Source organism: Ochlerotatus camptorhynchus, unplaced genomic scaffold, assembly GCF_037179485.1.
Source record: "Ochlerotatus camptorhynchus isolate MF236.1 unplaced genomic scaffold, CSIRO-AGI_Acam_v1.1 ptg000655l, whole genome shotgun sequence".
Lineage (NCBI taxonomy): Eukaryota > Metazoa > Arthropoda > Insecta > Diptera > Culicidae > Ochlerotatus > Ochlerotatus camptorhynchus.
In genome coordinates this window covers 264,754-278,073 of record NW_027041134.1, presented here as the reverse complement: position 1 = coordinate 278,073, position 13,320 = coordinate 264,754, and the positions used below count along the sequence as shown (strand labels likewise).

The following is a 13,320-nucleotide window of genomic DNA, read 5'->3' as shown; positions in this document are numbered from 1 at the left end:
TGAACAAGCCCTGAAGTGGCTAAACATCACCATAATAAAGTATTTAAATAAATATCTCGGCCCATAGTGCTGAACATAGCAAACAAGTTCAAGCTCCGCTGGTGGCATATCCACCAGGCGTTATACGAAACGGGCAAGTTTTCTGTTTTTCTGCTTCTCCTCAAATGCACTGATGTTTGCACGTGTCTGATATTGAACAAATTATTTTTTTTCTCCATTTTAGACTGCAACTACGATGTCATTGTGTCTCACCGAGGATCCGGATAAACTGCTTAACGAATGGCTGGGAGAGTTGGAAAATCTGATCGGGGTAAGTTCAAGTTTGAATGAAATAACTACATGTTTGCAGCATCTTCTGTACTGCCTTCATTAATCTTAAATTAAGTCAAACTCTTGCTGATTGACGGGTGTTTAAAATGATTCCATTTAGGAATTTAATAGCTCCACCGGGAATGATGAATCGTCACTTAATAATATCATTTCTGTCGGCGATGCCTAAAAACTCATTAATAGTGCTCTCTAAACCTATAATAGGAATGCAAGAAATTTACCACGTACGTAGGTATGCCGTTTAACAGGCGCGTGATGTGTACTACACATTACACATGCTACACGGCCAAAGAGAGTAACTCAGTAATTGAATCGAATTCGACTCAAAAGTGCAAAAAGTGGAGTTACTCAGTGAGTGACTAAAATTTCCCTTGCTTTTATACAATAAACTGCTTAAATGTGGGGAAAATCGACTAAAATTTTACTTAGTCTAGGAGTATACTAATAGATTGAGTGAGTGCCTACTTTTCATTTTCCTCATATTCAAGAAGTTTTTCCATCGTGTGTCCATCGAGGAAAATTTCACGCACTCACTGAGTAACCCCACTTTTTGCACTTTTGAGTCGAATTCGAATTAGTTACTGAGTTACTCTTATTGGCCGTGTGTATACAGAATGGAAAACACCGCAGCACGCGACCATTGATGTGTTTATTTCACTCAACCTCATCGTCCGGCTTGTGCTAGACAGCACTTTTCCATCACCACTAGTGATAGGGTAGAGAAGAGAGCTTCTGGTTGATTAAGAGCATGATGTTATGTAACATAGTGCAGCATCATCGTTGAATATTTATTTCAAGAGCGCATGGTTCACATATTGAAACTTTTAATATCTGCTTTGATGTTGCATCGCAGTAACTGGTTTTTGATGTCATGCAGATCAGCTGGAAAAGGTTCATTAGAAGGGATTATATGTCTAATCTATAGTCGTCTATATGGAGAAGAGGAACTTTGATTTGTTATATTATTTAAAGTCGGTCTCTGTTCCGCAATCAAGTGCCAATTTCCAATTGGTGATTAAGCACTGATGACAATCAAGTGCCAGGGATGCTACTTCCACACCTGGAACCTATCGAACCCATAATTACGTGGGCCGGAACCAATGGCTTTATTTCCCTTCCAAAGTGACCAGAGATTTTTCTCGCTTCGAAAAAATTACAATGTCTTCGGCTGAAATTGAACCCAGATACACTGGGGTGAGTAAGCAGTCACGTTTACCAGAGAATAAGGGTGAACATCATCTTATAAACTGATCCATCAGTTCGAAAACTGTTCCAATACTGAATACTGAAAAGAAGACAAAATAATGATAACGAATTCTTCAATCAAAATGTCATGAACCATGCAAGTGTTATTATTCGAAAGAACTGTTTATGTTTGTCTTATCTTATCAATCAGACTAAGGCCTTGTTGTGCTCTGCTGTCTGAAGAAGTCGTCTCCACTCTACTCGATCCATGACCACACTTCGCCAGCCTCGTAGTCTGCGAAGGGTCCGTAGGTCGCTTTCCACTTGGTCAATCCACCTTGCCCGCTGCGCGCCTCTTCTTCTTGTTCCTGTTGGGTCGCTTTCGAGAAGCATTTTCACCGGTTCATCATGCGGCATTCTTACGACATGCCCAGCCCATCGTAGTCTCCCAGCAGCTGGTGCAATTCGTAGTTTATTCGCCTCCTCCACGTTCCGTCATCCATCTGCACTCCACCGTAGATGGTACGCCGTTCCGTTCGAAAACACCAAGTATAGTTCAGGTCTCGTGGCCGTAGAGGACCACCGGTCTAATCAGCGTCTTGTAGATAGTCAACTTCGTGCGGCGGCGAATTTTATTCGACCGAAGCGTCCTCAGGAGTCCAAAGTAGGCACGATTCCCTGCCATAATGCGTCTTTGAATCCCTCAACCACCTCGATTTCATCACCGTCAATCTGAACTTGGGGTGAGAGGCTAAAGAAGAAGAAATATGTTTTACTTCAAGAAAAGACTGTACGAAAAAAATATGCAAAATATAGGTACACCAAACCTGAATAGAAAATTTCCTGGAAAAATATCTAATCAAAACAATTATTTAATGTTTTTTAAATGTGTAGGTATGCTATTCTACAATTAACAATTTTGGCCAGGATTTTGTCTTGATGTTTTATCTAGTTTTCTGAAAATTCGGCAGCATTCTTTTATTTAGCTGGCCTTATTATTGAGTATTCAATTGTTTTATCGTTTTTTTTAAGCCATTTGCTAATCTGTCTATTTGACAATTTGTCTCTCCACGGACCATTCGATCTTTGGTTGATCTTTGGACTTTTAAACCTTTTGCCCATTTTACCTTATTTCCGCCTTATTATTGTTCACCAGCCGACCTTTTGTCCCTCATTGGTCGATTGTAATGCAAAAAGCTTAAATGAGTTAAACGTTTCGAATTCCGTAGAGTTTCTTCTGAAATTAAAAAAAAAATTCCTAGAAATAAGGGTAGGATCCGTAGTAAATTTAAAAATCAGTACAACTACGGATAAAATCCAAAAATATGATCACATTGTCACTGTTTTCATTTCCTGTCGATTTTTGGGTACCTGGGAGTTATGAAACAGGCTCATCGTGAGAATTCCCGGGAATTATAGTGAGTTAGAATGTTTGTTTTAATAGATTAATTTTAAAAACCTCCCCACCAGAAAATTCTTCTGGTTTTCGGAAATGTCTTGAGACTTCTTCTGAAAGTTTTATTGTGAATTCTTAGGAAGTTTCTTCCGTATTTCCCCGGAAATTCCTTCCATCTTGTTCCTTAGGTTCAGGGTTGTCGTGTTCATTTTTCACACAAATCAGTCTTCTGTTTATAGCTTTTCACTCAATTAATGAAACTTGGATATACTTTAAGCAAATGATAGAGTAGGATCAGAGTTCTCGCGTAACATTTGAAAAGGGCCTATCCTCGTTGATCGATTCTCTTCATCGACTTTCTCTTTGGTTTACCACGGCAACACAAACAAATTTCTCGCTAAGCTCGCAACACAGTCCGACAGAAGACGATGTTAGCTTGCGCCTGAAACAACACACTGCATGGAAAATTCGACAGTGAGCATTGATAAGGGCGAATACGCGATGATCGATTCTCTTCATCGATTTTCTCTTTGCATTGCTACAGCTAGGCGAAACAATTTTCTAGAATTTGTTCAATGCAGAGTAGTAACAGGTTGTATTGGCTATCAAAAGCAACAGAAAACGCAACGAGAAACGTTAAATCTAGCGAGTTATTAACAAAAGAGAAAATCGACGAAGAGAATCGATCATCGCGTATAGGCCCTTATGCATGCTCACTGTCGAATTCATTTGTAGTCGGTTTATTCGTGAAAGAGAACATCGATGAAGAGAATCGATCAACAATGATAGGCCCTTTTCTCGTGCGCGAAAGTTCACTGTAGACATGCAGTTAAATTTCAATATTTGAATTCACACCAATCCATTGAAAGTCCGAAGACAGCAGCGATTGTTTCTCTTTTTGTTTTTATGACGCGAAAATTAGAACAACTTTTCGCTTGAATACAAATCTACTGTGTTTTACGTAGGGTAAATGCTCCTATAGTTGCGGTGCGTTAGGTTCCTATAGTATAGGAACCTAACGCTTCTAACGTACCGCAACTATAGGAGCGTTTCCCCTACCTTTATGAACCTCGAATTCTTTGTGATCGGTTGCTTCAATAAAAATCATATATTGGCAAGTGAGTGCAACATTATTAACAATTTGCTTAGGTTTTGAGATTTTTGTATTTTTTGCTTCCTAGATTTGATTTGACTTCCGAAATGTTTTTCCAATCCCTTCTAAAAGTTCATATAGCTTCGCCTATTCGTCCATTTTGTCACGGAAATTGCTTCCAACTTCTACTGGAGCTTTCTACTAACTGCTTTCGAAAGATCCTTTTTGTGAGATTTATTTTGACGGTATCCTGACTTCCCTTGGTAGTATCTTCCAACTTTCCAATAAGTTCTTTTTTAAACCTCTCTTGAGAGATACTTCTATGCTCTTCTAGGCCTTTCTTACATTACATTAACTTACATTTGATGTTCATGTTGTTTTGCGAAACTCCAACCTCCGTCTTTTTCTGGGATGTTTTTTTTTTCGATTCTCCCCGGAAAACATAAATTAAATTTCCCCGAAATTGCTTCGCCTGCCTCTTATGTAGTCTGATGTTAATGCAAATGAACATTCTTCATGCCTAGCTTAAAAAATAGCTGTTTCCCGGAAAACCGACATACTATTATTAATCCTCAAATTGCAGAAAATAGGAATAGAGCCTGGACTTTTGAATTTGCTTCAATCATACCTAACACATCGTAAACAAATAGTCCGCTTTCAAAATAAACTTTCAGAACCAATTTCAGTCACCTCTAGGGTTCTCATTTAGGTCCACTTCTTTTTATTTTGTACATAAACGACATTTCCTACATAGGGGAATTTACGTATTCTCGGCAGTCTAAGCAGAGTCCGCACTTCTATTAGCATTTCCTCAGTGTCACGCACACATATGACGTGTCTGTTTGTTTACATTTATCTGCTGCTAGCTACTGTATCCATTCCAATCGACAGAACTGTCCAAAACGGTTTGAAAACGTTTTTAAGGCGCTCCAAACTTCTCAGGTGAGTGTGACTATTGTCGGCAGCCTCTTTTACTTCGGCAACCTTTCCGTTTAAACTGTGTGTCAACCAGTTGTTCTATTATCGGCAACTCGAAATCAGTCGTATTTTCATGTGCGTATGTTTCATTTGAAGAAACACCTGACATAACAGATTTAATCAGTCGTAAAAATGTATTATGATTGAACCTGAAAGACTGAGGAATCGTTTAAATACATTTAGCAAAGTGTTTTAGTGAGAAAATACAGTGAAATTAACGTTTAAATTGTACTTGCCGAAAATAGTCGATGACTGCCGAAGCCATCATTCACCCTACTTAAAAAAAAGAATGTCTGATTTTAGTAGCACAAAATCTTTTCGTGAATAGTTGTTTGAGTAGTTAGTACAAATGCCAAACGTTATAACGTCACGCGACATAGTCGCTCGCCAATTAATTTTAAGCTACTCAAATTTTAAACTTTTGATCATTTAGGATGATTTGGAAAATTGATTGCACTTTTCAAAATTGTAATAATATTTCAGGGTTACTTTAATAAATTTCAGTTACAACACAAAAACAGGAAAAAATAGGCACAAACGTGGATACATCCCGGTACAATGTGTCATTTTTAAAATATCATGACGAACCAGGTGATCACGGGGATGAACTTTGATGCATTTTATATGAAATTCGTAACTACTTTGAAATCCAGTTAAGTTAGCCAATGCCGTGAACATGGTTCAGTTAGAGAACGGGGAGTATAAAAAGCAGTTGTCGTTATGAAAATTACATCTAACAGCCTTGAAATTTCAATGTTTATACTATGATGTAATCTAGTGTGCATAAAAATCTATAGTTTACCAATACCATGAAGAAGTCCCGTCGTTAAAACCTTCGCAGAGATTGAGCTATGATAATAACAACTCTATTGGAAATACGGCTGTATTTAGGGGGTTAAGTGGCCTAGTGGTGAAGGTTCTGAGCCGAAGATCACGGGCTTAATTCCCGGCTCCTTCCCGAGACGATATGCGAACATGTATACCTACAAAAAACAGCTGAAACAGAATATAAATAATGTATAGTAAGTAAGTAAACATTGTAATAGCCCCGTAACGTGGATAGATCACCTTTTCGTGGTACGTTACGGGATGTAAGATCTACTACCGATTCCTAGGCTTGACTACTTCAAACTAGGGGAACAGGATTTTTCAGTAATCAAAGGAAAACATCTTAGTCCTTGTTATTTGTTATGCCTTGTTGATAGTGATAAGTCCTCGGGTGGCCTGGACCGAGGATGATCTTGAAACAAGGAAAAAATGAGTTAGTTAGTCTTCACCTATGTGATTCCTAATCTTCTATTCGTTGTTCCCTAGTTTGAAGTGGTTAAAACTAGGGTTCTGATGCATGGTCATTATCGGTGTCATACACAGATAAAAATTCGGAATTTTAATTGTGATGTAAACATTCAATTACGTAGACTTGTATTTCATTTCACACAACCGAGCAACTTGCAAACAATGTTGCTTACAAATATGGGCTTTTGTATACAATATTTGCTACATTGTACGAAATGTGTCAGAACTTTACATGATATATAATGTAAACGTATATGATATGTGATGCTCCATTTATGTGCATCATATTGAACAGAAATTTACACTACTTTTTCGAGCTGTGTAGCTTGTCTGATAACCCAAGGTTTTCTAAACACTTAAGTTGTGTCACGTGCGATATGTTGTGTTTAATATTGCGTCTAGTTAGACATATGTGCGAAAATTAGAGCCAAAACTCTCCATTCAAATTTACAATTTGTGCGCGCCCCCTAAAACATCTCAATTTTTAAATTATGCGCATATTTTTGGGCTCCGAATTAAACTGGCAATGAGAGAACTCACTTAGTATTCTTCGGAAGTATACTAGAAACCTAATGAAAATAACAAACGTAGAAAACATTCATCAGAATAAAACTCCGATAATTTTCGAGCGCCTTTCCTTCATCGTTATAAAAAAAATCTTTCCAATGTGACCAGATTTCAGTGGCGTCATCAATTATTCATCCATCGCGAAACAGGTGCGTTTTGTTGGGCCCGCATCGTACCGTAAACATGCGACTTTGTTTATGAAAGCAAAATACACTGTAGAGGTTCGAGTTTGATTCGCGACGGGCGCGTGGTTTCATGGAAACTGGTCCGCTCAAAAAGAGGTGTCCAAAAATTACCACCGCCCTTGGCTGCACGACGAAACTCCGTGCAAGAAAGAAAAAAAGGAAACAAGTCAAAGCGACTGACTGCAACGCAGCACGGCATGATCTTTGCGATCTATACGGGCAGGTGGTGCGCGCCCTTTCTAATCCATCAGCTATATATGTACATATATAAAGTGAACACGTGCTCGACGAATGCGATTCCATTCTAAATACTTATCCGTTTCTCAATTTTCAGATGGTCGCTTATCTTCTTGTTTGATCCTTTTTTGTTCGAAAATATTTTATTTTTTTATTATTCACGCTTCTTCTTTCCCTCTCACTCGAACCACATCATTCAAAGCTCTTGAACACAGTTTTGATAGTCCTTTTTCCAACGGAGCAGATGTTTTCGAGCCTCCGTTGTTCGTCTTATACCTACACAGTTTATTTCAGCCTGATGGTTCCTACGCCCTTACAACAAAAAGATCTCATTTTACTTCTTTTGTACACATGCTGGCTGGTTGGCCCAGAATCTGTCGTTTTCGGTCTTGGATGTGTACACACCTTCGCCCAGATAGTAGACGCTCTCTTGAGCAATCTGTTATCTGACGTCCAGCTCAAGGTGTGTTTGATAGAGGAAACAAACGAAACGGTCTGTATGGGCAGTTATTTTACACAATGTGGCGTCCGAATCGATCATAGTTAACTCTATATCCCTCAAGACATCATTTGAGGTTATTTGATACCCATCATCAGCTTAGCATTTTAATTTTCGTCATAAGTTTGAGATGGCATAATGATGTTTACTTTTTGTTTCGAGTGATGCCGTTATATGTGAATAATGAAATTCAAATAATTATACTGTTTAATATAAAAATAAACTATTCTGGTTCCAAATTGAAAATGAAGCCGACAATTTTTTTTTTCAAAATAATGTATTTGGGATTCAAGGTATTTATTTATTTTACATTTTCTTCATACAATACATGTTCTATCATGGTTTTGTTGTAGCACCATAATTTCTTTAACCATTTTAAAACAAAATCTTCTGAAGACCTGTACCCTGTCACTGATGTAACTAAAAATTTGACCATGGTGTATTCTCTTAAATATTTTCATAATCTTTCAAGGAAAATACGGTAGGAGAAAAAAAATAGTTCTAGCATACTAAATTGGCTTGTCTACCGATTTGACAAAATATAAAAACTTAATTAACTATTGGTCATGTCACGATGTGACAACCAGTTAAACCATATGAAATGATAACTAACACCATTTCCAACAAGATTAAAACTATCAGAGATATTTAAGAAATAGTGAAAAATATGATTTAGCTTTGGGTCCCAAGATTTAATTTCATGGGCTTAGACCATTATTCAACAATGTTTCTTTGAGAGCGTGGTTCAAAGGCTTGGACTTAAGTCGTGACTTCATTGGCATGATGAGTAGACTTAAGTCCAACCACTACTCGCTAGATGTACGGATAATGAAGCTGCCAGAGAGCGAATACCCTCGAGGCCCAAAGAAGACAACCCTATATCACTATCAAAGACGTGTTGGGAGCCCGCGATCTCTGCTATATGCAGTCGATTTATGTGTTTCTGCAAATGACTTTTGTTTCTCTTTATTAGTTTTTGTTTGTGTTGTACCCCACCAGTCTCATCGTCGTCCACTAGTCACCATAGTCGGTCGAGCTCCAGACAAATCAAGAACCGCAATACCGTTCATATGGCGACAACGCTCTGATGGACAACGAAACCCCACCCCAAAGCTCCTCCATTGATCCTATCCTTCGAAAATGTACCCCTCTAATCTCGGGTAAGCCCCGAGTATTCGGCCCAACTCCTAATAGTCATAGATATAAGTTAATTTTGTTACCAACAATTGACAATGAATTATTGGCTCCGTAAAGCTAACGCGATTGAGCCTTCCGAATAAACGAACTAGTTAAAACAAAATTTCAACAAATTTTCATCGTCAACGTTATGCACATAATTAATTTTTCGTCGGATCATTTTGAAACTTTGCATTTGTGATTAAAATCACTGAACTGAGAGTCAGAATGAAAGTGAAACAAACATAATACTTAGGGATCGTCCATTAATTATGTCACACTTTTAGGGGAAGAGGGGGTTTTGGAAACTGTGACGAGCCACACAAAAAAATTAAGGTCCATACAAAAAATGTGACAAAGGGGGGAGGGGGGGGGGGGGGGTTGAACCTTCCCTTAATAAATATTTTTTTTTACCAAAGCTTATTGTTTTCTATACATATTTGACGACATATTTATTAAATCGGTATGAATTTCAGGTGTGATTGTGTTGAATAATGAAACATAATCTGATTAATATAAAAATCAATGTAATTCACAAGTCAGCTTAGCTCTTAGCTTAGACTAACTGCACATAACAATGGTTAATACTCCGTGATTGAACAGAATCAGAGAAATTGCACAATGAATCGAATTACTAGGGCAGTATGTAAACCGTCCATTATCACTCTACAAGTTTCAGTGACTCTATAAATTAAAGATCAACAACGGCGCCGGCCACTTTCTTTCAAGCAGATGGGAGTGGAAAAGGAGTATTAGAGTGACCGTTGAGAGCATTCAATTAGTACGTCACGCGAAATTCTGAACCCGCCTTCCCTCTTTCATCAAGTTTTTTTCCAATGCATACATTGCTTGTCACAGATTTCTGAACCTCCACTTCCCTTTAAACGTGTGGTTATATTTGTTTCTTTTGTTTTCCATTGTTTTATATTCTGTTTACATTGTTTCTTTGAAAAACATGAGGACTTTTTAACGGCCGAAACGTTTGGCTATTGAAAAACTATTATTTGTATTATAATATCGGTTTTGCTCTATCAAGCTGCTTCGATTTTAAATCAGGTCCTAACCATTTTCCCATATTTTGAGCTCATTTCGAGGCGAACTTGTACTGCACTGGCCCTTTGAAGTTTGTATGGGTCAAGTAAACTTTTTGTTCACGTCACCCTAACCTTTCAGCATATTTAAAAGAAATGCTCAAGACCACTTTACAATCAAACGTAAGGATAATTAGTTATTAATTGATTAGGAAGATCATATTCTTCTGATATGCTCCATCAAATGCTCAGAAGACAACATTGAAAGATTGAACTTAGTATTTCATGGAAGATGCAAATTTGAGAATGTTTCAAGAACTCTCTCTGAGAAGGATATTAAAAACATAACATAAACTTAAATTTTAATTTTGTGAAGCTTTGCTGTTTTTCAAAAGTATCAAAATTGTAATATTCTTAGTAAAATGAAAAGTTTGGGACTTGAGAACTTTAAAATCTGAAAGCTCGGATAGTTTTCTATACTTGAGTACTCAGATAAATTTTAAAATCATGTACGTAGACAATATTTTAAGATCTGAGGCTTGGAAATATTTTCGAGATCTCCCATATAGAAATCAGAAATTTTCAGTGAGTGGTTTTTCATAGCAGATTTTTCCTTCTTTGAATGAGCAGTTCTTTCGAGTTTCAAGATTTTATATTTGTTGACGTCTACTTCAATATGTTTCAAAGCAGATTTTCCTTACTTGAAAACTGGGCGGTTCTTGCAGGGTATATTGCAAGGGATTCTGAATGATATGTAACGTTATAATTCTGCCTACTTCATTAACTGCTGATTACTTTCTTAATTTGGAACAATACAGATGCCATGTAAAAAAAAATTAAAAACTATTAGAATTTCAGCCTAATGACCCATTCTGCCTAGTGACTCATTCGGCCTAATGGCTTTCGACCTAATTTAATTAAGCCATTCGACCTAACAATCAATGCACAGTGGGCCAGATATGTAATCTTGCTGGACAAAATTAATAGCACCTCGGGGTGGCGTCGTAGCAATTTGGTGTCTTCGGCAAGTTACTCAACTATCATAGGTCTACTTTGTGAATTTAAAATGTATGTTCAGTAAATTCACGTTTAAGCAGTTCTGTTTTGTATCTTTTGTACGAAAAATTTTAGATACTTGGTTTCTTGCACAAAGTTAGCCTTGATATTTCGTTGAATAACGTTATACAAGACGTCGAAACCATTTAAGCTATTTGTTTGTTTTAGTTGAGTTTCACTTTTGTTTTCCTGCGCAGCTTAATTTTAATATATTTTTTTCTTAACACATCTAATCTTAACTCAATATTTAAAAGATTATTGTTAACATGTTTAGCCTCTTGTTTCTAGATTACTGGCAATAAAAGGTAAAAAAATAAGATTTAAAATTTAAAAATCTCTTAAGAACGCAAGTTTGTGCAGAATGAAATGATAGTCTTAAAAAGATACTATTGTAAAAATTTCTCAACGGGATCTAATGGATTTTTTTTGTATGGCTGTTCATGTAAAATACCCTTTTCATAGTTGAAGATGCTAATTTAAAATAACAGACTGTAGTGGTAACTTTTATACGATAGATGGAGTAGATGAAAGCATAGAGTTGATAGTTCCGTTAGAGTACGGCAGTGTGAAAATTGCATATAGATAGTAGAATAGCGAGCTAGGACAACTTTTAAGGAAGGTACAAATCGGTTTTTTCATCTCTCTTTACCAAACTCCCCCTTTGGAGAGGGATGGTGAGGGGTGTCCCCCCCGTCACCACTGGCAAAAAGAGATGAAAACCGACCGCTCAAGTACCAACGATGTGTTTGAAACAGTTCTACCGATTTTTTTTACCGCACTTCAGTTGTTATTTGAAGGAAGGCATCCAGTCGTAGGTTTGGAAATTGCAACTATTGTTTTACGCCTACCACGATATGTGCTCCTGTCATCGTCGACTTGACGATCTCGAGGGGACACGGGTGGGGTAGGTGCTGCTACTGTACTTTTCGACCATTGACAGTAATTCTAAAACATATAGTCAAAGCATCTAGAAATCTAAATATCTAAATCTAAATTCCGTTTTGACTGGAGTTTTTGTTGTGGAAATGTATTTTTATTCTCTTTTTGAATCGCTGACCGCAAAATAAACCAAACAAACGGCATTAACATCTAATGAAGAAATGAATTTCTAATCAAATAAAATATTTTTTTTCGTTCAAAACCAGCTGCAGCTGGGCTTAATTGACTGGTGTTCACTATGGTCATCCGTCGTTCAAGCGTATTGGCGTGCCACTGAGGCAGGGTTCGATTCCTATTTCAACCAGCCGAACTTTTCGTAAAAAGGAAATTTCTCTACTGATTTACTAGGCGTTGTGTGTTGTTCGTTGTTTAATAGGGTAGAGAACTACTTCGGCCTAATCGCCCATTTTGGGCCTATCGAGCAGAAAACTTCAAATAAATCCTTGATTTCAGAGTTAACAAGTCAATTATGCGTTTGGTACGATACTTTAGTTAATAAGCTACGGAACAAAGTCAATGAGAACGCGTGATATAAAGGTTTGCACCCATTATACCCAAAAACAAAAGAAGTGCTTCGACCGAATCAATTTTTATCTTCGCCCGATAGGCCGAAGTGAATTCATTGGCGTTTCAATGCGCTAGGCCGAGTTTAGAATCCGTAGGTCGAGTTTGACGTCAAGAAGTAGTGTTAGACGTTTGACAATATTTCAACGATTGGTTTCTCTTTATCAAATCTTACGGTACATAAGGAAAGGTAAATACATTTGGAAGCCGTCAGTAATAATAACATTCCGTTTGGTGCTAAGCTACGATAGATTAAGAAATACTAAGTGCGGGTTGTGCTTGATAGGTCGGAAATGGAGTAGTTAACTCTATTAAGTTTTCAGTCTTTGCATCCTCTGGTTAAAGATGGTGTCAATTGTCTATATGAAAATCATCAATTTAGCTTATATTATTATCATCACTTTATTTGAAAAGTCTTACTACCACTTTATTACATATTATGATATGCTACAGATTTATTCAATTCATTACTGCAATCAATCAAGGTTTTTAAAAGTTTTTCGAAGTAAAATAAAACTTTATTGGTCTTGTGATCGAGCAGAGCTAACCAAATTTTTTAATTCACCTTTATTAAAAAGTATGGATTGGTTCTCGCATTCTTTTTTCTCTTAATTCAGTGTGTTCTGCCTGCATGAGCTCCACGACAATTTTTGCAGATGGCAGGTGAGCAATCTTGACCAATTGAAAGGAAAAACGGTTTGATGGGCTTGTTTTATTAATTGATAGCCATAACACGGCGAATTTGATCAAACATGTTACTGAGTACTTTTTAATAGTTATAAAAAACC

At 37.2% G+C, this 13,320-nt stretch overlaps 1 protein-coding gene across 1 annotated transcript in view; it reads left to right on the top strand.

Moving 5' to 3' along the window:
- Nucleotides 1-230: 230 nt before the first annotated feature.
- The window catches only part of pico, an 89,435-nt gene continuing 76,345 nt past the window's right edge, over nucleotides 231-13,320 (top strand). Inside the window, exon 1 of the mRNA XM_065237871.1 lies at nucleotides 231-310. Within this exon, the coding sequence (XP_065093943.1) occupies nucleotides 236-310 (75 nt within the window). The 5' untranslated portion in view covers nucleotides 231-235. The remainder of the gene's footprint in view (nucleotides 311-13,320) is intronic.